The following is a 25,033-nucleotide window of genomic DNA, read 5'->3' as shown; positions in this document are numbered from 1 at the left end:
TATCTATTTAAAACTAGGAAAGGCACGAAAGGAAAAGAAGTAGGAAGTAGAAAGAAAGGTGCTGGGTAAGCCTTGGAGGCAGCTTAGAGAAGAACATGTGGAGGATGGTAGAGAAACTCAATCTACTGGATTGATTAGAAACCAGCACTGAGAAATGCAACAGTAAATCTACACCCATGATAAAGGCGTTGGTCCAATCTTATGAGAATTTATTCTTTTTAGGGGGTGTGGAGTCATTATTCTCTTGCTGTTCTGTTACTTTAAAAGTTGATTTATCATAATTATACATATTTTGGGGGTATGTGTGATATATTGATACCAGTCTACAATGGGTAATGATCAAATCAAGATAATTGAGATATTCATCATCTCATTTATCTTTTCCTTGTGTTGGGAACATTACAATTCTTTACTTGTAGTTATTTCAAAATATACCATAAATTATTGTTAATGATAATGTCCCAACTATACTATCAAATACTATAACTTCTATCTAACTGTATTTTTGTACCAATTAACCAACTTGAGGGTTATTCTTTACAATTCTGATCCAGCAATAATTACTCTATTGGCCACCACAGGAGAAGCAGCAAATCATTCAATCTTGTGACTAGGCTTACAAAATCTGCATGCTTAGTAAACAAAAATAAGGAGAAAAAAAAAAAATACCCAGCAGGGAGAGCTGCCCGCTAGGACTGTTCCCAGAAGCACCCCAGGAACCAATAATTACCCTCTTTCCACTAGGAATGTATCACGCCAAATTTTGGCCTTCTTGTTTGTTCGAAACCTGAAAGCAAAATGATAATATTTACTGTTGGCATCTGGACATTTTTCCAAATGGATCTGTGCTAACAGCTTATTTAAAGAAACACCTCTCACTTCCCACAGACCACGACTGCATCTCCATCAACATGCTATTCACAAGCAGCTGAGGAATGCTCAACTTGGGGTGATCCTTGTGGGCAAGGTATATTCTGCCTCCATGTCTTCAGCTGCTGGCTGGCTCTGGGCACCAGCTGGAGCTCAGTGTGTTTGGGGCTGGCTGAGAGGAGGAACAGTGACGCACCTGTTACCTGGCTTTTCTGGGTCCAGAAGTTTGAGGACAGACTTGCCGTCCACATCAGGAGGTGTGTCGAGCCCAGCGATATCCAGGATCGTGGGGGCCAAGTCAATGTTGAGAACGATCTGTGGGACTCTGTAAAGGGGCACACGGTGATGACCCAGATCCAATGCCAGGGGAAGGTGGTACTTAGGGCTGCTTTTTCTACAACAGTGACTCATTGGCCTTCAACTCTTCTCACCCTCCCATCTGGTCTCCTAGGCATGCGTGGTTGCATGGCAAGAGTGGGTGTGTGATCACAGCAATGGCACTGAGCAAGATTAACTGACTCTTGCCAGGGTCAGGCTGGAGAGATGCCTGCACCCCTGTGCTCTGACCACATCACCAGGCAAGATGCAGCCTGATACATGGTTTTTGCAGCAAGCATACTTTTGTTTAAAATCCAATAGTCCATAACTCTCCAGTTGAACAAGGGCCTTAAAATCAATATTTTTAAACAGGATGCACAGTTTTTATAGTTGAATTCAATCTATGCTACCTAGTTCTTAAAACCTAAAGCCTTCTAGATATCGGTCTGACAATTCCCGGGGTGTTTCTAATAATCTTAGGAGACATAATAACATTCTTCAAAGAAACCCTTCTTACTTCAGTCGCCCTCTCTCCAGGATGTAGTGGGATGTGGCAGCACATGAGGTACACGGGGGAGATTCAGAACATCTGGGCTCTGGGCCCCACTGCCAGCACTTCCAGAATCAGGGATCTGAGATGGGCACTGACACTGTCTGCCTAGCTTCACTGTTACATCAGGGGTCCGGGCTAGATGACTTTTAAGGGCCACTACAGCTTCTGGATTCTACTTCCACTTTTTCTTTTAGTCTTTCCATAATTCTTCCATGGATGCAATCCCATTTTATTCAAAACATTCTGAGATGATTGGCAAGGCCATTTTATGATGGGAAAACAGAGATGCAAAGAGATGCAGTGACCCGCCTACAGTGACAGAAATAGCAGCCTAGTCCTTCAGCTCTTTTTCCTTTAAAAGAAAAGCCAGCTTTTTAAAAATTTATCTTTTAAAAACATTTCTTTCGGAAAACATTTTAAAAGTTAAACACTAAAAGGATGGCATCAGTTTTTTTTTTTTTTTAAATGACAGCGCATCTCTGATTCAAAGAAGGATGATGTCCCAGAAGATCACATCCTGTCTGTGCACACAGACCAAAAAGACATGGATTCCAGTCAATTTGAGAGAATTAGTCATTGATACAGTTATTTTTCCTTTCTCTTTAAGTAGTATACTTCAGCTAATTTAAGATGTGGCAGGGGGGAAAAGGTTTTCATCTTCTAAATTAACCAACCTACACACATCCTTTTTTGTTTGTGATGAAAGGAAACCGGATACTGAGACTGGTAATTGAATTATCTTAGACACACATGAGGTACGACAGTTGAATGTTGCAAACAGAGAAATACGTACATTGATCCTGGTTCTACACTTGGACCACGAATAAAAAAAGGCACACGAATATCAAAGTCATATGGCATGGATTTCCCCTTGACCAGTCCAAACTGTCCAATGTGGTAACCATGGTCGGCGGTGTAAATGATGTAAGTGTTCTCCAGCTCCCCTGTCTCCACGAGCATGTTATACAGCTGAAATACAGCACAGGAACAAGTCAGAATCAATTGTGCTGGTGTAAGATGATGCTCAATAATGTTGCCATGATTGCCCCCAAATCTTTTTCCTGTTATTTTTAAAAGGCAAGAGTTGCTTTAATAACATTATGTATATTTTCTATTTGCTTACAATCTGGGAGGGAAAAGGTCCAAGGGTAAAGTTGAAACATAACTTTTTGGAATCTAGCACATTCTACTTACAGGTTTTTTGTTTGCTTGTTTGGTAAAACAAAAACAAAAACACCCCACACAACAGCCTCTACCATCAAACTTTATAGGCTGTATTTTGAAAACCCATTGTTAAAGTTATCATCACATATCTAATTACCAAGGGTTAAAAACAGGCTGCTTCTGAGCCTGATCCAGTTAAATCCAGCCTGAGGCACATCTTCTTTGGCTTATACTATGTTTCAAAGTTCAGAAAATTTCAAATAAAATTTTTTGTGTTTCTGGCTTCTTTAAAAAAGTCAGAAGACCTGCTGACACTTGATCCACATTTTGACATGGCAAAATGTAGCTGGAGCTGAGTAATTGCTGTTGCTTTAGATAGGGCCCTTTACTCCAAGTTCAAGTTCACCACAAGCTCCATCATTCTTCATTGTCTTTGAGGATGTGGCCCTTGATCTCTGCTGATTTGATTTTTCTCTCCTATTTTTTACTGGCTCCATAAGAAACCACCTCTGGAGAGGTAGGTGGAATGAGGACAAGATAGGGGAGGGATGATTAAACCACTAAACACATACTCTCTCTCTTTCTTTCTCTCTCAACATGATGCTGGAAAATGAAGGGGAAAAAACAAAACAGGATTGGCAAGAATGAGTCTACACCAAGGAAGCTGGGCCAAAAACTATCACTGAGGTAGGTTCATGTGCTTACCCTCTCCACAGAATCATCCACTGACATCAAAGTCTGGAGCCTTTTGCGCTGTAGAATGTTTGTAAATTCCATGTGGATGGGCAGCATTGGTCCTGTGTACTGCATAATCCAGTGTTTATCCATATTTGGTGCATAGTTATAACTAGGAGTTCTGCAAATATCCAGAAAGGAATCTTACTATATATTTCTTACTTAGTCTTTCAGGAATATATCTCAAGGTTGTGAAATAATCATTATGGAGAGATAATTGAGACACTGCTAAAACATCTTCCTCTTCCAACTATCTTCTGTTTGCATGTATAAGAAGATGAGTCTTCACCACCCCAAACAGCAACTATCCTCTGAAGGAATATATATTCAAACATATAAAACCGTGACTGGCAGCTGAACGTGTAATTAGAAGTTCATTTGGGTTCACTGAATAAAATGTGTAAGAAACATATCAAGATGATGATGGTTATGTTACAAATCTGCAGATAAAATCTCAGTAAGGTACAAGGGAATATTCTCATGTGATGTTAACTCATAAAAATTTTATTGCTAATGAGGCTATTAAATGTAGTCACAAATATGTTATGCGGAATGATGAATCATCATTTCAACACATTTTTTCTCTTGAATACTTGAGAAGAGTATTTTATTGATTACTTACTTATCTAGTCTTTATGAGTTTTGTATATAGATACTATTACTTTAATCGGACTTGTGGGAATGATAACCAAGTCTACTTCTGCAATATACATGTTTACCAATAAAGCTATTCATTTAATAAACAAATCAATATAGGTGCAGGGAATAATTTCTGTAAGCCACAAGGAAATGGTCCTATTGTTCCAGAATAGGTTAGTTCGACTCTGTATTTAATCTACCACAGAGATCCACGTGGTATCCCATGTCTTCCACTGGGTACTGAAAAAAATATGTCACCTTCTCTTGATGTCTCACCCAACTCCCTCCACCATTAGATGCTGCCACCTATGCTCTGGCATGGGCACACAACATTTCTATGCTATGGCAATTCTCACCCCGAGAATTATCTGTTTATATTTGAACTCTTTAACAGACTATAATCCATTTGAATCTTCTTCTTCAATGTTATTAAGCACATAGAGGTTAATATTAAAAACTGAGTGAGAGTTTACCATTTGTTGGGTATTGTGCAAACCGTTTTATACACATTAACTCACCTAATTGTCTCAGCTGTTCTGTAAAATAGGTTTATTATTCCCCTTCTACAGCTGAGAAAATCAAGGCTTGGCAAAGTTAAGGAACTCCTCCAAATTAACAACATTAGTAAGTGGTAGAAACAGAACTGAATTCCAAAGCCCATTTGTTTTAACAAAATGAATGAGAAGGGAAGTGAGGGGTGCTTCCTACATCTGAGATTGCTTTTAATATGAACCACAACTTTACAAATAGGCAGCCTCACAGAATGAGCAACAGTTTATGTGACCGAGAAATCTGATTCCCAGTCTCTGTCTGAGGAGGATCCCATCAGTGAAATGTTGTGGATAATGACAGCTGAATGTGATCCCATGCCATTATTTGTATTATAAAACTAGGGAAAGAATCAGTCACTGGGAGCTTATTGATTTCAGGAGTCTTGACCGAGCCCTCCCCTGGTTCTGTGGTGGTGTGGGTTTCCCATGGGGAAAGCCTGGAGTTTCTGAGATTCATGGTGATACGCTGGGACACTGCCTTGCACCCTGGGTCATATAAATGCCACCTGCTATTATACATGCTCTTCTGCCGGTGGATTTGCAGAACCTCTCTTTTGATAGTAGAAAATGCTGGTTTGGGATCCCTGGCCTTCTTGGTTGACAAAGTTACCCTGGTGACCAGGATGGGTGCTGGTTACCCAGTAGAAGCATAACAGCACAAATAATGTAACACTGAGCTCAGAAGACACTGTCTCTAAAAGTGTCTCAGTTATGCTCAGAAGTGTAAGTAACTCATGTTTAAAGAAAGAGACAAGATTTAGAGTGGAAAAGAGGGTGTGGCTCAAATGTGCTCATCTGTAAATGTGTTAATAGCACTTTTCTTAAACAGCTGTTTTGGGCCAGGCGTGGTGGCTCATGCCTGTAATCCCAGCATTTTGGAAGGCCCAGGCGGGTGAATCACCTGAGGTCAGGAGTTCAAGATTAGCCTGACCAACATGGCTAAACCCCGTCTCTACTAAAAATACAAAAATTAGCCGGGCTTGGTGGCAGGCGCCTGTAATCCCAGCTACTCAGGAGGCTGAGGCAGGAGACTCTCTTGAACCGGAGAGGTGGAGAGTGCAGTGAGCCCAGATCGTGCCATTACACTCCAGCCTGGGTGACAGAGGGAGACTCTATCTCAAAAAACCACCACCACCACCAACAAAAAACAAAAAACAAAACCCAAAGCTGTTTTGAGGAACAACTACCATATATACATAGCACTTAAAATGCCTAGAACAGAGGCACATGAATTTCCTCCATGAGCAAATAAACAAGCAACTCCCACGTAATTATCTGGGTTGGAAAAAATCCGTAGTATTCCAAAACAAACTCTTCAGGTATGACCTGTCAATCTTAAGATAATCTTTCAATATAAACTTTCTCCTGCCTACCAAAGTAAATGATTCATGAACCGAATGGTCCCTTTTTTTTTTTTTTGGCCTGAAAGAGTTCTTCATATCTAAAAGTAAACCACAGTCATAAGGGAAGTGGGGAGGGACTTAAGCCCATGTCTCTTATTCTTCATGCAGCATGTTGTGTTACAAACAGGATTAGATTAAGAGGTTGAGGAGGAGGAGACAGGGCCTTCTAAATTCCCTCAAAAAGGGTTTTTCACCCATGGGGGTAGTTTGAGGTCAGAGAAATATAGAAAGTCGATCGTGAAAGGCCCCTAACCGTTTACTGATACGTGCCCTGAAAAAGAATACAGCTATAACAGATTACACAGGGTTTCTTTATAATACCTAAACATCCTCTACTTATTGCCTTTGATGTTGGGTTGGGTTAATTTAAAAATAAATCTAGTTGACTTTTTTGAAACCACAAAACCTCAACACAAATAAAAATTACAATAGGGAACTGAAACGCAGGCTCACAGCGGGCAAATTATATCTTCCACCAGTTACCTTGATGTGCTTGGCATAGCTCCACCCCACTTGGAGGAACAGGGAAGCTTGCAGCAAATTACAAGCCTCAAATTGGACTCCCGGATTTACAGAATGACATATGTTAAATCTGGCTTATATTAAAAGGGAAAGTTCAAGGACTGATGTCAAAGCTGTCCTCCCCTGCCCGCCCCCCTTATTTTTCTTAATTTCTCGATACGGGAGATGACCCCCAGCTCTGGGGATGAGGTCCCAGGTGGGATCTCAGCAGGCAGCAGGGACAGAGTGTACACGTGCCTTTTAACGGAAGACAGACTGCCACTGCTTCCCACAGAACAGCAGCTGTTCAGGGACCTGCAGGTGGAAGGTCGGGGGTCACTGGAATTGACAATGTTGTTGAAAAGTGATCTTTTGCCAAAGGCCTGCGGTTGCCCCCTGCTGAGGTCTGCCAAATTCCTCGAAGATGCGGCCTTCTGTTCCCCAGTGATAATTAAAGCTTGCTTCCCTAACTAAGGATTGCCTTCAAATTATTCAAACAGGGTCTGGAGCTGTCAGCTGGAACACAAGCCACTGAAAAAAGCAGGTAACTGTTTTTGGGAGAAATGGAAAACCACATATTGAGTTATTCCAGAATGTTTTGGAATTAGACTCAAATATTCATCCTAGCTCTGTTCCTTAATAGTATGTGATCCTGGACAACTTTTTGTCTAAGTCTCAGTTTCCTCATCTACATAATGGGGATAACAACTTTAAAGAGTTCTTGTGAGGGTTAGGAGATTTCTGTGACTCTAGAGAGCAAATTCTGGGACCATATCACACCCATTCTCATAGGTAGCTGGAAAAGAGCTTATCCCTTAATAGCTCATTTGATTGTTGCAGCAACTGTGAGGACTCAGCAGGGCACATTAGTCCCATGTTATAAATGAGGAAGTGAAGTACACAGAGGTGGCTCAGAAATAATGCACTGGGATAGCTCTCCATCAGTGCCCCTCCTGCAACACCATACGGGCCACAGTCTTGAACCAGAAGCCCCACAAAGTGCCTCAAAAATCTCACTCATTAAAAGGAAAATTGATATATCCATTTATTCCTATCAAAAGTAAGCCCTAAAATCTTAGTCTTCATCCTGATTTAAAATACCACCTGCTTCTGCATTCCTATCAGGTATCTTCCCATCAGTTGCTGGGTCTACTTTTGTTGCAAATACAGAATAAAGCCTGGCTCTTCTAGGCACACTGGCTGCACCCATGGAAAGGTAGAAAACACAATACTGGTTATTTGCTTTAAAATTGAGAGGACTAAAGACCAGACTATCATTTTCAAATTTCCACTGCTTTCTTAAAATAAATTCTGTGTTGGAGGTAGAGTCACACATGCCTAACCTGGGAAGACCTTTCTGTTGCCTGTTAGATAAGGGCTTCACCCAGTACTGCACACTCCAGACCTTATCCCCCCAAGAAAACATCCCTGTAATCCTCCATAGACTATTCCCATACATAAAAGTTTAACTTTTCCCAGCAAGGCCTCCCTGCATATTGTCTTCCTGTAGTCACTGCTCGTTTGGATTTATTGCTCAGTATGCTGGATCATGGATACTTGAGTCCACTGTACTTGTAAGCTCAACCTTCACCATCATGCCAATTCTCCTGGCTGTTTGATTTTCTTTCTAGCATTGCTTATTGACATGACAGAAATAAGAATTCTGAAAATCAATAATGTTACCTTTTTTTTGACAGGTGAGTATTTTAGGAGAATTATTCTTGCCAGCAAAGAAAGAGTTTCAAGAGATGCATGTTTTGTATATTAAATCTACACCTGGGGAATGGCAAAGAACTTAGGAGTTCATCTTTAATGCTGATGGCCTTTGGTGTCACTCCAGTGAAAATGAATATATTTCTAGTGTTTTGTATCTGAACATGTGTTTTCTTCATTTATTTAGTCTCAAACAAACAAACAAAAAGCCCTAATGATCTAACCCTTAAAGGTCACTGGTAGCAGAACCGTCATTCTCTGAGAAATGAAATAAGACTTCAATTCCCAGAATAAGCCAGTGATACAGATGTAAGGCACACATTCAAAGCATTAAATTGGAAATTCTATACTTAATCTCTCAAGCTGCACCATCTCAGTTTTCACTAAAACTGAACTTACTTAATTGACTTTGTGGAGATATTCCCCACCTGAGTTCAAATATCTGTAGATATGTAACATTTGAACATATGCAGGATAATACCAAATGATCTTTCTTAGAGGTATATAAGAAAAATAATTCAGAGTCTTTTAATGAAGCTATAAATATCAGTTAGAATTGTGCAGATGCATGGAATTGTTTATAGCTCTAATCTGAATCGTGACTGTGATGTGAACTAAGTCTGGTGGAGTGAGAAGATCACCTGGGGCCAAGAGAATTGAGTTTCAGCTCTAGTTTTGTCCCTAAATACTCATGTGACCTTCACAAAACCATCTGGGCCTTCATTTAAAAAACATAGACTTTGGGTCTTTGTTTTTTAATCTAAAAAACTGTGGAATTATATTATCTCTGGGTGTCTTTTAAATTCATGAAACCGACTGTTTAAATATTTTGATACTATTTTAAAAATGTTTTCATGTCAGCTATTTAGTGAGGTGAACGTGTTTGTTCATTTGCTAAGCAACAATGAATTGTGCAACTACTTTGTCCGAAGGCATGTTTACCAGGCACTGGGAGGTAAAGAGATGAAGCGTTTTTGTCCCTGTCTTCAGAACAAAGCTACCTGCAAAATTCCAGGGCATCATTCACCTGATATGTTATTTGAATGCCCCCTGGAGTTGTGCAACTCGACTTCAGGGATCTCAGTAAACAAGCAACACCAGCGCTGACAGTATAATTAGTAAATGATTCACCCAGAGAAGAACGAGCTAGAAACAGAGAAAAGGGAGCAATGAGGTCTGCCCAAATCACATTTTTTTTTTTTTTTTTGTAGAATTTAAACTTTTCTCGTCTTCAAAAGCACGTCCTTTCATGTATTTGTGGAAAGAGGTATGAATGTGCAAATTCTTTTAAGGCAAGACATTTCTTTCCAGCTTTAGATAACAAAGGTGTTTCAAAACTTTTGTCCTGTGGCTTACACAGAGGGAGTTTTCCCTTTGACATCTATGTTTATTCAAAAGCTCTACCTTCACAACAACTCTTGCAAATTAGTGCACACGGACTGTTCTACCAAGAGTTTAGATTTCACTTGAACTTGTGTATTTGTGTGTGTGTATATGCACACACACACAGTCACACACATTTACAGGTATGGGAAGAAAGAACTGTTAAATTGGAATAACAGGCCAGGTGTGCTGGCTCATGCCTGTAATCCCAGCACTTTGGGAAGCCGAGGTGGGTGGATCACCTGAGGCCGAGAGTTCAAGACCAGCCTGACCAACATGGAGAAAACCTGTTTCTACTAAAAATACAAAATTAGCCCAGCGTGGTGGTGCATGCCTGTAATTCCAGCTCCTCGGGAGGCTGAGGCAGGAGAATGGTTTGAACCCAGGAGACACAGGTTGTGGTGAGCCGAGATGGTGCCATTGCACTCTAGCCTAGGCAACAAGAGTGAAAATCCATCTCAAAAAAAAAAAAAAAAATTGGAATAACAACAACAACAAATTTTCAAAGTTGACAGGGGCATAGTTAATAGAAGGGTGATAAGGAGGTCCCTTAGTTTCCTATAGAATCACCAGGGAGATAAGTGGCATCTCCTTGCCTGTCACAGCTTTTGTCCACAGGTGTGTATCATGACATCACTGAGTCTAGGAGAGAGAAGTACATTAAAGCAGGGGTGAAGGAATTGCATCCCTATGGAGATTCTGGGGAAGTAAGTTACTGAAAAGTATAGTAGAGTCTTAGCCAGAGTGCAGGGCTTTCTAATAATAGGATTATTATGTGTGTTATTATGATGGAGGCTTCCTCAGATTTCTCAGCAGCCATGAGTAGCTGAGTTACTGTTTATGTAGTCTGATTAAACTATTTTCCCTGTCAACAAGTGGTCGATAATCCCCTTTCACTCTTCCTTGGTAAGCATAAGCTCTACCATCAATTTGTAAAGCTAACAGGCCAATAGCGAACTGGCTTCCTCTCTTTGTTGGGAACAGCAAACACCTTGGAAAGATGATACATTTGCCCCAGTTCTGAGAGGATCAGGTAGTTATAACCCGATGCCAGATGAAAGCGATCCGGATGATGCCTGACCACCAAGGAAGAAGACCAAAAGGAAAGTGTTCACGTTACTTGCATCTCTACAACTGGGGAGAACCTACAGTTTCTTGCGCAGTGTTCACAAGGCCTGCCAAATATTTCCACAAAGTACTTAACTTCTTGCATCCCTTTGCCTGAATGTGTTGCTAATGTTTTCGCTAAGGAAGCTGGTCATTGAGTAGCTCCATGCACTACCGTCGGCAGCTTGTCTTCAATTTGTCTCATTCCTTTTGTCTGAAGACTGAATTCTGAACCTGTGCACATGCTCACTCCTTCCAGCCCCTTCCTCCAGCAGCAACCAGGGAGACCTTTACAGCAAAGATGCCAGGAATTCAAGGCTTTCAGGGTATGCAGGAGACCACAATCTAGGTGCATAAAACCCAAGGATTAGCAGCAAAGAGAAGCTGAATCCCTCAACCAACCACATGAATTTTCATTTCCTGTGGCTGAGGGAGTTCTCCAAACTGGCACTTACCCATAGCACATACTTGCACCTGGAAAAGATAACACAGTCCAGATTGGTCCTTATCCTGTCTATTGCATTGGAATGGGCAGGTGTGAGAGGCTCATCACAATGTGAGTCTTAGCTTGTCTAGAGGTATGTCATGTCACAATGGACAAGCATCAAGTTGTCATTTCTCTCACTGCTTCCCCTAAACCTTAAGTTGAACCATATGAAATTGCCCTTTTGTAGGTCAAGAATTACAGAATGTTGGTAGTTTCTTAATAGAAAGCATCAATAAGAATTGACACTTATGAAGTGGCTTCTATGTCCCAGGCTCTATGTGGGGACTTTACCTACGTTGCCTCTCTTAATTTCTCTTCATGACATCACATCAAGGTGCTAGTATTATCTCCATTTTACAGATGAGACAGTGGAGGTTTCCAGAGATTAAAGAAAGCACCCATAGACTTAGTGAGGGCAGCTGAAACAGGAAGCCAGGGTTGTTAGCCTCTAAGGCCACACTCTGCCCTGTGTAGATTTTACTTTACAGAATCACTAAATAAGGGCAATAGATGGTTCATTTGAACTGAAAAGGAACTACTGAATCTATTTGCACGTGGAAATGTCTGAGCCACCTCCTATTTTGTTACTACCCAACCTCCAGTGACTCTCTGCTTGCAGTTACATACAAACTCACTGACATCCTCAATATTCTGCAACAGTTTCCCTTTGCAGCATTGTTCCTTAGTGCTGCTTTCTTTGTAGCCCATTCTCCAGTTTCTAGGACACATCTTAGATTGCATCCCTTACACAGTGACCGCATGTCCTTGCCATATTCTCTTCCTGAAACCCAATCTCTATACAATCATCTGCAGAAATTTTACCCATCCTTGAGGCCCACTTTGAAAGCCTTGGTCCATGAAGTTTTCCTGGTTTCCCTTGAAGATATGAATGCTTCTCCCTCCCCACTCCGCAGCCCTGCCAATGTCTGCTCTGTGTTTGTCACTTCCAGCCCTATTGGTGATATCGCCATTGGGACACTTGCCCATCCTGCCCCTAGAGCAGAGGTTGGGGCAAAGTCACTTTATCAAGGCTAAGATAGTATTTCAGGCTGTATGGTATCCGACACAACTACTCAACTTGGTTGTTGTATTGTGAAAGCAGCCACAGACAATATATAAATGAACGAGCATGACTGTGTGCCAATAACATTTTATTAACAAAAACTGGTGGCAAGCTAGGTTTGGACTGTGGGTACCAGTGTGCCAACCCCTGTCTTAGCTTATCAGTCCTTAAATGTCAGCAACTATGTCTTCCTCATGCTTATCTGTATCACTGCTGGACTGCATAGTATCACATATGGCACTGATGAATATTTGTGGAATGAAATAGAATTTTTAATTACTGGAATCAGAGATGCTTTTCAAAAAGCTATTGCTGAGACCCTGAGAACTCTGCAGACCCCTCCCCTCATGCAATATTGAATCCATGCAACTGAGCTCTCAGAACCTCTTGACCTGAGGCTGATTTTCCTGCAGGCTTAGGACCTTGCCTCAAAGCTTCAAAGGCAGGCTGACTTTTAAGGAGTCATAAAGCACTCTGTTTTGTCAACCCCTTCTCCTCCAGCTTAGGGGAACATCTGTAAAGTTTACAGTTATAGGAAGTCACCTTAGGCTGGGTTTCTGCTAATGCAATAAAGAAAGGTAAAGTGATTTCTGATTCAACAGAAATGGGAACAGAGGGGTTGAGGGGTATTGAAAAAGCCCGCAGGACTTTTTCCTTTCATTCAATCAGTGGGCTACTAAATTTGTAAGTGAGCTATAATGGAGAGCCACTTGTCACTCATGGGCTTCATTCATGAATTTAGTTGCAGAGTTATATATGGCGGAAGATCTTCAGAAGCTTAAATATCCACCCATGGAGTAGACTCCAAACCATAACGGCTTATCCCAGCTATATTCCCAGGTGCTGGGGCAACCTTCACGATTTGTTGATGATATTTTGTGCATTAAAACACTTCCATGTGGCTAACACGGTGAAACCCCGTCTCTACTAAAAATACAAAAAATTAGCCGGGCGTGGTGGGGTGTGCCTGCAGTCCCAGCTACGTGGGAGGCTGAGGCAGGAGAATGGCGTGAATCTGGGAGGTGGAGCTTGCAGTGAGCCGAGATGGCGCCACTGAACTCCAGCCTGGGCGACAGAGCGAAACTGTCTCAGAAAACAAAAAACCAAAACCAAACAAACAAAAAAACACTTCCATCCTCTGAGTTCCTGGGCATGCTCAGTAGGTTACCCACCCTGGCTTCATATTGTTAGTTCTTGTCCTGAGTCAGCTCTGGCCTCCTTCTTTCTAGTCTAAGTCAGGTGATGTAGAGATGATCTGTGTACCACTGACCAAGAGTCGTAAGTCAATTAGTTACAATGAGGTACAAATAAAAATATTTTATGAGGCTGGGCGCAGTGGCTCATGCCTGTAATCCCAGCACTTTGGGAAGCCGAGGTGGGTGGATCATTTGAGGTCAAGGAAGTTTGAGACCAGCCTAGCCAACATGGTGGAACTGCATCTCTACTAAAAATACAAAAAATTTAGCCAGGTGTGGTGATGTGCACCTGTAGTCCCAGCAACTCAGAAGCCTTAGGTGGGAGAATTGTTTGAACCTAGGAGGCGGAGGTTGCAGTGAGCCGAGATTGCACTACTGCACTCCAGCCTGGGTGACAGAGCGAGACTCTGTCTCAAAAAAAAAAAAAAAAAGAACATTTTATAAAAACTTCTCTAGGGATGTATAGTGACCAGCAACTAGAGAGCCCGCAGTATTTACCCATCTACTTTCATAAGGTTCTTTCTGCCTGGAATCTTGGCTAATAACCAGTGTGGATGAAAAGAGATGATATTTAAGTACAAATAGATTAAGAACCAATTTTGGAGGTTTCACAATATAGGAAACAGATACCAATTTTCTGTTCCCTGTCTCCCTAATGGTCAGGCTTTCAGCAGACACAGAGCCAACTCCACTGCTCTGTGTGGAAGACTGAATATTGATGGCAAAGCTTGGGAAGAAATGGTGTCAACTGAGTGAACAACAAAATCATGTTCTTTGCTGCCAGAGCATCCAGATTTTTCCACCTTTGTCTGGTGAGAATTGTGGCACACGACAGCTCTCTGTTCTGTCTCATCCCCTCATGCCATCAGCCCTCTCCCTTGTGCCTTCCCACCTCCCCCATCTCCAAGATTCTTGCCTCTTTTAAAAAAATCAGGTTATTTTAAAGCTGTGACCTGAGAAGCCCTCTTGGGCAAGACACTTATGCTGCCTTCTGCAGGAATTTTAATTGCACATCTGCAGCAAAGCTGCTACAGTATTCGCCTGGAAAATAAACCCATGTTTCTATAACCAGACCAGGGGTCAGCATACTATTTGATCATCATTATTATTAGATCAGACACACGAATATTATTTAAGACAATGAAAGGAAAGTCTTGTAAAACTTGCCCCCATTCACTGTATGAGCGTCTCTTCCTTTCTATTTAGCTACTTGTAAATGCTGGAAATGTGATTCCTCCTCAAACCACCCAGATAAGGCGCTTTCTTTCAGGCTCAGCGGCTCTGCCTGTTTCATGGTCTGCACTTACGTTATCCTTTCATGAAGGAAGCCTTGTGGATACACAGGGTGGAAGGAAACAGGGTAAAGGGGAGGAGTGGGGCGAGGAGAAAAGGGAAAGGCATGTTCGGCAGGTTGCAGGTTGAGTTTATTACTTACATGTGTTGGGAAGCATTGGGGTACAGTTTAGAAAACTGTGGGGCCGAGTCCTCGGGGCCGTGGGGCGCAGCGTGGCTGATCACCATCATTACGGGCCTATGGGGATACATTCTCTTAGACATTTTGAAGTAATTAATGCTCTCGTTAGTGATTAAGTCTGTGAAGTAGTCCTGAAACATACATTTGACACAAAACAAAAATTACAAGAGGTGACATTCATCAGATCACATTTGAATAACTGCTTTCCCCAGAAGCAATTCACTGCACGAAGTGGTAAGGTCTACAGCAGGAAGGAAAGCTGCACCTCCCAAGGCAGCCAAGCATCTTCGATAATAGAGAAAATCAGTTGCCAGTTGTTTTCTAGGGTTGCTAGCTTGGTAACATGTGAAAAATGGATTTTAAGTAATACACAACTTAGCAATGGGGGGAAAAAAAGTCAAGTCGTGTTTGTCCAAGATAATGATAAATCTGGCAATGAAAGCACTAGAACACATGAAACCCCAGATACATATTTCAGTCTCAGGTTTCACTGATGTAATTCCTTGGCAAAAAATCTAATTACTTTAAGGGCAGGAAACACCCACGCCCACTTCAAATTTACAGTTGCAGAACACACACACACGCATACACACACGCACACAAATACGCAAACACAAGAAAATGTATTTTCTTCAAATGAAAAATTCACCTGTGGGAATTACAATAATCACTAATCAAAGCCATGGCCAAAATCCAGGAGCACAGGGAAAAGCTGTAACATTTGATCAGTTAATTTACTTGAAACACTTGAATAGGGAGCAGTTGATTTCCTGCAGATTATACTGTGTTAATTGCACAACTAAAGCAATACAGCTGCTGGGATTAGAGTCTGACTTGCTAATAAAATGACTTAACCCACAGTCAGGGGGGCTGATGCAGGTCTGTAAGAGGGAGGGAGGAAATGGAGTGAAAAGGAAAGAAAAGATGAAAACTGAAACCACCTGCTTCTTTTAAGTGTGTGTCATTGGCTTGGAGCTCCAGTATAAACTTTATTCAGAAAGTGTTTAGGCAATATTTGCAAATGTTGAAGGCTTCCAGGCATGGCTAATCACATGTTGTGGATTTAAGGACCAGAACAGCTGCAAAAGCAGTATCAGAGGGATGGTGTGTGTCACATGTCATTGTTAGGGCAAGTCTACAGGCTATCTCCCTCCTCTTCCAAAGGGGTGTCTGTTTCATTCTTTTCCTCACTGAAAAAAGATATATATTCTTTTCAGACACAGTTGTCTTTGACACTTAATCAACTGTGATAATGAACAAGTTACGCTGATTTAGTATTTGGAGAGAATCTTGATTACTTTGCTCTCTTTAGGACAACAGGGAAGGGAAAGAAAGGTTAATAACTTGAACAAGGAGCATGAAAAGCATCCCCACAGACAGCAAAGGAGAGCAGTGACAATTAGTGCACATGGTCTGCACCATTTGCATGCAATGATTGTATCCACAGCCGGGGATATGAACTAGGATGAGTGGTTGAGCCACTCCAGAATGCTTTTTTCTCATTTTTGCAAATAAGGATATTGCTCAAATTTGCCTCCAAGGTCTATGCTAACTTTTAACTTTCATGAGTTTGGAAGCCTATTAGCAATGTTTATAAATTCATTTGCATTCATTGTTTTCTGAAGGGTATGAAGGAACTGGACTTACATCTTATCTCCCACCAAGTCCCTTGTGCTCAAATCAGGCCAAGCAAAAAGACAGCAATATGCCAACATTAAATCAAGTTCTCTCCTTCCGATTTCTACCAAGTGATCTAGCCTGTTGGGAGAGGTTGCTAGATAGAGCAGATTCTCAGCTTCTTTTATATAAATGAAGAAGAGATGGGTATGGCTGGAAGGGAAGGGGATATTTTAGGCAAATTAGCAGGCTAAATTCAAAGATATTTTCCCCTTCATTCTTATGATTTGAAAAAAATGTAAACTTAAGTCAGCTATCACAAAATCTTTGTGAATTTTTAAGTCAAAACTAGAACCCATTTGTCAAAGAACCATGGGACATTGATTTCAGTTTCTCTGAACTGATTTGAAAATCCTAGAATTGATAGCATTAGAGACTTTTGTGGACGCTTGCTGTGATAGGGCAGGTGTCCTTGTCACATATAAGCTTGGTCAGAACAGGAGTAAAAACAAGGAATGTGGTTTTTCAACCTTTAATTATCATATTTATTTGCTCTTATGCTTGTGCCTAAATCTGAAGCCACAGACAAAATATACTTTTGTCCCAATGAAAAGTAAAACAGTACAATATGAACATTTGATTATGTGGACAAGTCCCTGGTTGGGTCCAGGGCAGCTGGGGGGACAAAAATTATCACAAGACAGAGCAGAGAATTCTGATTTCCTTGATGATACTTTCATCAAAGCCTGATTGCCTTTCATCCTAATAAGGGAAATCACTATACAAAGGCAGCGTTCCTTGAGAGTCTTTTCCTTGCCTAGAGTTTAAAATTACCTTAACATTTCTCATGCTAACATTGTGAGAACATAGAAAGCCAATCTTGTGGATAGTTTAACTCACTGAAAATGGCTTTTCCCCATTATGCACAAAGTAAATTGATGCAGTGTAAAAGTGCCTGAAAATTACCTTTGCATAATCAAATCCATGCTTTTCTTTGATGCCATTGCGACAAACAGTGTAATTATAGAAGCGAGAATTCTTGATTAATCCAAGCCATTCTCGCCACCCAGGGGGGATGTAGCTGCCATTATATTCATTGAGGTATTTTCCAAAAAAGGCTGCAGTGGGAAAAAAGAATTATTTTTTTCATGTAAAATGATTAATCCTAAATAAATGGATAAGTATAAAATTATGACTTGTAAAAGAGATGGTAAAACAAAAGTTGGCCTAGGTAATAGTGAATGCCAAAATGACATTAGTGTAATACTCCAATCCTTTGGCAAAGTGACATAAACACATTTTTAAAAAATAAATAGAAGTAGTATCCAAGTACATGGATTACAGCTCAATGAAAGCATCATAATGATCACAGCACTCTGGGTGCATTTATTTCTTATGGTCCTACTGCAGTAAAATCAGGCTATGCCGTTTTGTTAAGTTGATGAAACAATCAGAGAAGTAGCGTGAGATTTGGAATGCAACCACCGGACAAGTGTTGGAGAACTGAAAGTTCAGTCTTTGTGATAAGTTTTCTTACTACTTGAGAATTGTGAATTATAAAAACACTATTGAAAAGCTTGTTTTTGTTTTTACATATGCAGAGAGTACAAATTTTCCAAACCAGGGAACCATGGTAAACTCCAATTTTATGGGATATGCTCAGGTTTTATATCACATGTATAGTATGTAATGGGTGTTTATGTTATGTGTATTTTATGAGTGTATACATCTATTATTGATAATAAAAATTCTCTCAACATAAAGTTACTATATAGATTACTAATTTTCATAGAATTATAGTATAGTAGAAGTATATGTGTCATGAAGACAACATAGTTCACTAAAAAAGCCACTGGAAGGCCTTCACATTTATAACTTTGTCATGTCACTTCCAAGAAAGACCACTGTGCCACAGGGCTGACCGGGTTTTTCTGAGAAGGTGAATAGAAATTTGGTCTTCTGCAAAAGATGATGACAGGAGAGGGGTACGTGAAGAAAAGAAGAAGCTGGGATTCCAGGAACAATATGGGTTCATTCTTGAAGTGAAAAATACATTACAAACTAGCCGAATGGTAGTCGTAAATGTATTGGAATACTTTTGAGAGAGAAAGAGGATGCTATTTGTAATTGTAATTACAGAAAATCTGGTATAAACAAGCACGATTCTGGGTGAACTTAAATGTTTGGTCACTCTAGCCACACACATAGCTTTCACTTCAAGTAGAAAGGGCCAGAGAAAACTTTATTTTATATATATCTGTATAGGTATATGCATGTGTGCGTGTATGTATATATATGTGTGTACACACAAACACACACCCCTATACATACATACACATATGTAGGCAAGTGTTAGTTTTTCTGATGTTATAAAGCTGTTGCCAGATGCCTTCCATGTCAAAGCCATTTCCTGGCTTCCTTAAACAGATTTTATAGGTGCCCTCGCTTACATCCATGGTAAAAAACAGTAGTTCCTGGAAGACTGGCTTGGGATAATAGAAACGAATTCTAGAACTGGGGCACTTTATTGACATTGGTCTGAAAACACACATTCTGAATTTTAAACTTAATGTACATAATTTTGGTGTCTCTATGGGATAGCTATTTAGCTTGCTTTTGTCTTTGATATACAACTACAGATGGTCCCTGACCGATGATGGTTCAATTGAAGATTTTCACATTTACAGCAGTGTAAAATTGGTATGCATTCAGTACAGTACTCAATCAACCCTATGAAATATTCAGAACTTTATTACAAGCCTATTGGCTTTGTGTTCGATGATTTTGCCCAACTGTAGGCTAATATAAGTGTTCTGAGCACATTTAAGTTAGACTGGGCTAAGCTAAGCTCTGGTGTTCAGTAGGTTTGGTATATTAAACGCATTTTTGACTTACCGTATTTTCAACTTATGATGGGTTTATGGGGATGTGACCCCATCGTAAGTCAAGGAGCACCTGTACCTGTAGAATTCCTCCATCTGAATGTTTTACTTGCTTCCTAATGCCATTGCCTAAAATGGAATTACCGGTTTTCCCTTTCAGCTTTATTCCATTCCTCTGAATGGCATAATCACCCTCCATGAACTGTGCTTGGCCCTCCAGAGTCTCCTCTGCTTCCACCTGCTCCTGCATTCCCCTTACTGGGCAGTTTCCACCCCCTACTGGGTCTGCCTTGGAAGCAGTGCTCAAATCCCTCCCACCATCCCTGGTAACTTGCCACCCCTCACAGATGCTCATGGTCTCACTGACTTTCCCAGCCAGGCTGGAGGGTTTTTCCACTCTGATTGCCACTGGTTGATCTTCCCAAGGACCTGCTCTGGTTACTTCACCCTCTTCTCACAATCTCAGATAACCCTCACTGACTGCAGAATCAAGTGTACTCTGCTAGCTTGCCCTCAGAGTTACCTTGAGTTTGGACAAAATGCTGCCCTTTCCAATCCCATCTCCTATTTCTCTGTTAATCGTCCCTCTCTCCAGCTAATGTTTCCTCTATTTGCTCTCTGGTTCCCACCTCTATATTTTTGCTTGTGTAATTCCCTTTATTTGCTTCTTTATATATCAAGGCCAGAATAGATGCCATTTCACTCACAGTCTCTGTCTTAATTCCACAACACTGTCTTTGTGGTTCTAATGTCATCTTCCCTTTCTCCATTGTGGTATAGTTGTATTCATGTAGAAGCTGAATATCTGCTAGACTATAAGCTTTTTGAGGGCAAATATTGCCTCTGCCTTGTCTCTGAGGCACTCTCCATCCTTGCACACAGTTCAGGGCTCCATTCTTTTTGTTTCTTGAACTTGGGTTCATGAACCCAATGTATTCTGGGGACTTTACTAGGTCTAGACTTTTAAAAATTTGTGATTTTGCTTGAATTATCTTTTTTATTTTTTTGAGATGGAGTCTCACCCTGTTGCCCAGGTTAGAGTATAGTGTTGTGATCTCGGCTCACTGCAACCTTTGCCTCCCAGGTTCAAGCGATTCTCCTGTCTCAGACTCCCAGATAGCTAGGACTACAGGTGCATGCCACCACACCCGGCTAATTTCGGCTAATTTTTTTTTCTTTTTGTTTTTTAAGTAGAGATGGGGTTTCACCATATTGGTCAGGTTGGTCTCGAACTCCTGACCTCAGGTGATTGATCCACCTGCCTAGGCCTCCCAGAGTGCTGGGATTACAGGCATGAGCCACCGCGCCCAGCCAAATTATCATATTTTTTAAAGCTGATTTGGCCTTCAAAACATTTTCATAGAATAGAGCTGTAGAGTTTCCAAAATTGTTATTTCTTATTACATTATTTTTAAAAGAGTCTAGACTCCAGTCAGAGAAATATGGCAATGTTGAATGAATGTTTATTTGTTGACTCTGTGAATGAGTGAACCAATTAGGTCGTCAGTCAGCCAAGTGCCCACTGCTTAAGGATTCTGCCAGGGGCATTGAGCAGGTTGATCAGTGTAGGGCAAAGTGTCAAAGGGTCTCACATCAGGTGACTCAGGATTTCTTTCTGCGCTGACTATGTGTAGTAGGAATTCTTCTAATGAGGAATTCCTGTCTTAGAGACGAACTGACCTTTTCACATAGAACCACAAGATGATTTTCCTTTTCCAACAAAATGCAGTATGACTTGGAGCCACAGGCAGCAGATCAAGGCCACACCCCACTAATGTTCAAAAGGGACTGTTTCCAAAAAGCTTGCACTTAACAACCTCAGGCCCTGTGCTTTCCTTGGCCTCCTCCTCATCCCTACGGGTTTATCCCACTTTTCTCTCCTTTTTTTTTTCCCAAAAAGGCAAAAAGCATAGTGATTGAGAATATAAACCCTAGAGCCAGCCTGCTTGGGTTCAAATTCTGGCCCTAATACTTGCTAGGGTATCCATCTACATTCAAGTTACGTAACTTCTCCCTCCCCCAACTACCCTTCTACAAAGCCACTGTGGTGATAATGATAATGGTGGCAGGATTGTTTAGAGGATTAAATGCATCAACACATATGTAAAGCACTGAAAACAGTGCCTGGCACAAAACAAGGGCTTGTGAAGTGCTCCTACAACTAATATTGTTATTAGCGTCACCATTATCAGTATCCTTTTGGCCCTGTCTTATAGTAAATGATTTTCTATTCTGCTGTGTAAGAAAATCTCACACTAGAGTTCTGCACTTGTGCCCTTGAAAATATCTCTTCGGAGGTTACATATTTTCTTCCCCACTACTATTTGTTTTACGGCAATGAACTTCTCCATTTGGCTTACATTTTCTGCTTAATTAGTTTTATTTTTTTTTTCCTGCACTTTAAGTTACTTCGTTGTTGGGGTTTTTTGTTTCCTCTCCCCACGTCATTCCTGCCCTTTCCTCATTGTTTTACTTTGTAGGATATTTTGTACTGTTTTCTACCCATTGCCATGGCATTCCCCTTTGACTTAATCCTTCCCTTATAAACTATTCCTTCAAGTCTTTTAATAGTCCTTGCTATTTGCTTCAGAACTCCCTCCAGGTTTTCGGTGTCTCTGTGTTAATGGAGCGTTAAGAAATGTACTCAGTATTCCAGATGTGCGCTTACCCATCACACTGATCCCAAGGCCGATGGGGGCCCCGGGTGTCAGGGTGCAGCACTGTTGGCCTCCAGTTGCTCTGGCCTTTTTGTTGCCTCATGACATTGAGACTCGTTTGTAATCACCTCTGGCCTCTTTCAACATGATGTTTCCTGGCGGCGCTCTGCAATTGATTATCTGGCCTGCTAATTATTTTCCTCCAGATGTATTAAATCTCTCCCTTCCTAAGGTGAATTTAGCTTTCTTGCCCATATTGCCGTTATGTCTATATGTAGGTTACATATAGTTCAACTTTTTTCTATACTTCGGCATTGGCAATTCAATTCAACTCCTGCTATCTGAATACATCGCTGACATGCCATTCACCCATCCTCTTTTTTTCTGGACACCATTAAGCACTTCCCCTTCACAGCTGTTTAAGAAGGTGGTGTGGGTTGGGAGGCAGGGAGAAAGATCAGAAGACCTGATTGTAATTATTGTTGGCTTTAGGCCACGCTACTTCTGTCTAGGACAACCTGTTCCATAATGCTGAGAAAAATGTCCTGGAACTATCTGAAACCAAGGCATTTATTTTAAAGCCAGCAATAGTAACTAACCCGAAGATCTGATGCTGCAGAAAAGTCAAATCTTATTTAATGTATCAAAAGATATGTTGAAATTTTAATCTATTTAATTGATAGACTTAGTTAGGGTGATGGGATTTCATGGTAGTAACTATAAATATAATTTTGAACCAAGTTAAAATTATGATTAATGTCAGTTTGTATACAGCAGTCTGGTTTCCCAAACCAGATTGTAAGTATAGTGAAGACAGGAATCTTACTTTAAATGTCTTCAACCCAATGTCTAGTATGTTCCAAGCACACTGTGGTTTAATAAATGTATGATGTATCTCATGTTTATGTACTTATCAAGAATCTACATCATAATAAAATTAAGAATATTAGTTTGTCTTACTTTAAGTGAACTCTACATTTAAAAACATCTTATATTAGAGAATAAATATACTTGCTATGAGTAACATAAATTTTGTAATGTAAAAAGACAAAAAAAATTTTGATCCAATATTGTATTTACCATTATTTGACATAATTTTTCTTTTTCTTTTTGATTTATTACAAAAGAATTCTTCACAAAAAGATTTACTGCAGATGTCTACTAAATATTGTCCATTCTACCTCAGTGACATGAGGTAGAATTCATGTGATTAAGATTTAACTCATACGTGATTTTATGTACCATGTGTTAGGATTGTAATTAGAATACCACAATTGTTAAATGAATCAATATTATAATTACCATGAGTATAATAAAGTTATAACATACAGTAATTTCGGGCAAGAAAGAAAACTTAGGAATCACTCTAGGCCAATCTCTACATCGTACAGATTGGAAAACTGGCCTGTCCAAGTCCTCATAACAAATCAAGGTAGAATATGATTCTGTGATCTTCTCGATTTTGCTTCAGTTTTTTTTTTTTGTTAAATACTTAATGCTATCTCTCAGCCATGGATAATTATTTTTACCTTAAAACCTATGCCAGGTTTTATATTAATGTTGATATCCTCATAATAAATTTAAGTTAATTTTTTTGGAGCTGATTTCAGGCAGGATGTTCATTTTGATGATAGATAATCCAATCTCATTCCTATTTCACTTGTCAGAGTATGAAGTGCAGTAGACATGTTACTGCATTTTCCCCTTCTTGAACATTCAAGCTCTCATAGACTCATATTTTCCATGAGTAAAGTTAGAAAAATTTAGGCTATAGCCAGTCCAAAAATATGCCTCAGTTCTGAAAGAGAAAACTCATGTCATACAATGGTAAATATAATACTGGATTAATTTAATTCATTTAAATCCAAGGATTCTGGACGCCTCCCAAAATAAGCCCCTTAGTAATTTGTCTTCTCTAAGTTATTCTACATAAAACTTACTCTCTAGTTGGATATTTATGTATAGTACATATTTCAGTTTCCCTCATTATTTTTCTTAGGTTTGTAGCTAAGTGTTCCAAATAATAAATTCATTATTAGGAAAACAATAAAATCTTTACACATTGACTTTCTCCCTACTGGTGTAGTGTCTCATAAATAGTTACATTGGTTTAATACCTACCTACCAATTCTCTTAATTTTCTAAGATTCCTGCCACTTGTGTGTACTTATCTGTGTATTTTCAAATGGGTTGTTGTCCATGGTTGGATCAATAACTATTGTCATGAAGACATTTTTATTTCCTAATTGTCTGAGATACTGCAATATTTTCCCATCAAGGATAAATTTAAATCATAGAGATCTCTATCACTGCTCTATCACTGCCATTTCAGTCTTTTTTTTTTTTTTTGAGACAGAGTCTCGCTTTATTGCCCAGGCTGGAGTACAATAGTGCGATCATGGCTCACTGCAATCTCTGCCTTCTGGGTGCAAGTGATTCTCCTGCCTCAGCCTCCTGAGTTGCTGGGATTACAAGCATGCACCAACACACCCGCCTAATTTCTGTATTTTCAGTAGAGATGGGGTTTCACTATTTTGGCCAGGCTCGAACTGCTGACCTCAGGGGATCCACCCATCTTAGCCTCCCAAAGTGCTGGGATTACAGGTGTGAACCACTGCACCCAGCCCCAATTTTTATTTTTTCTGATTTACTAATAGGCAAATCAAGATTTGTTTTCCTGAGCCCATATTATCCTTTTCCTACTCTTTTTTTTTTTTTTT

General features: G+C 40.3%; 1 protein-coding gene across 6 annotated transcripts in view; it reads right to left on the bottom strand.

The window, feature by feature from the left end:
- The window catches only part of SULF1 (sulfatase 1), a 192,105-nt gene that overhangs the window by 53,307 nt on the left and 113,765 nt on the right, over nt 1–25,033 (bottom strand). For all 6 annotated transcript variants that reach the window (XR_003309603.2, XR_003309602.2, XM_023222412.1 and 3 more), the window contains 6 exons: nt 17,741–17,892; nt 15,119–15,288; nt 3,611–3,761; nt 2,535–2,710; nt 1,067–1,195; nt 731–787 (listed from right to left, as the gene is read on the bottom strand). Coding sequence is in view for 4 of the 6 variants with exons in the window: in XM_023222412.1 (XP_023078180.1) it covers nt 731–787; nt 1,067–1,195; nt 2,535–2,710; nt 3,611–3,761; nt 15,119–15,288; nt 17,741–17,892 (835 nt within the window). In the remaining 2 variants the exon portion in view is untranslated. The remainder of the gene's footprint in view (nt 1–730; nt 788–1,066; nt 1,196–2,534; nt 2,711–3,610; nt 3,762–15,118; nt 15,289–17,740; nt 17,893–25,033) is intronic.

This window comes from Piliocolobus tephrosceles, chromosome 7 (genome assembly GCF_002776525.5).
Source record: "Piliocolobus tephrosceles isolate RC106 chromosome 7, ASM277652v3, whole genome shotgun sequence".
NCBI classification, from domain to species: domain Eukaryota; kingdom Metazoa; phylum Chordata; class Mammalia; order Primates; family Cercopithecidae; genus Piliocolobus; species Piliocolobus tephrosceles.
Note: the sequence above shows the minus strand (reverse complement) of the source record. Positions and strands in the feature narration are given on the sequence as shown.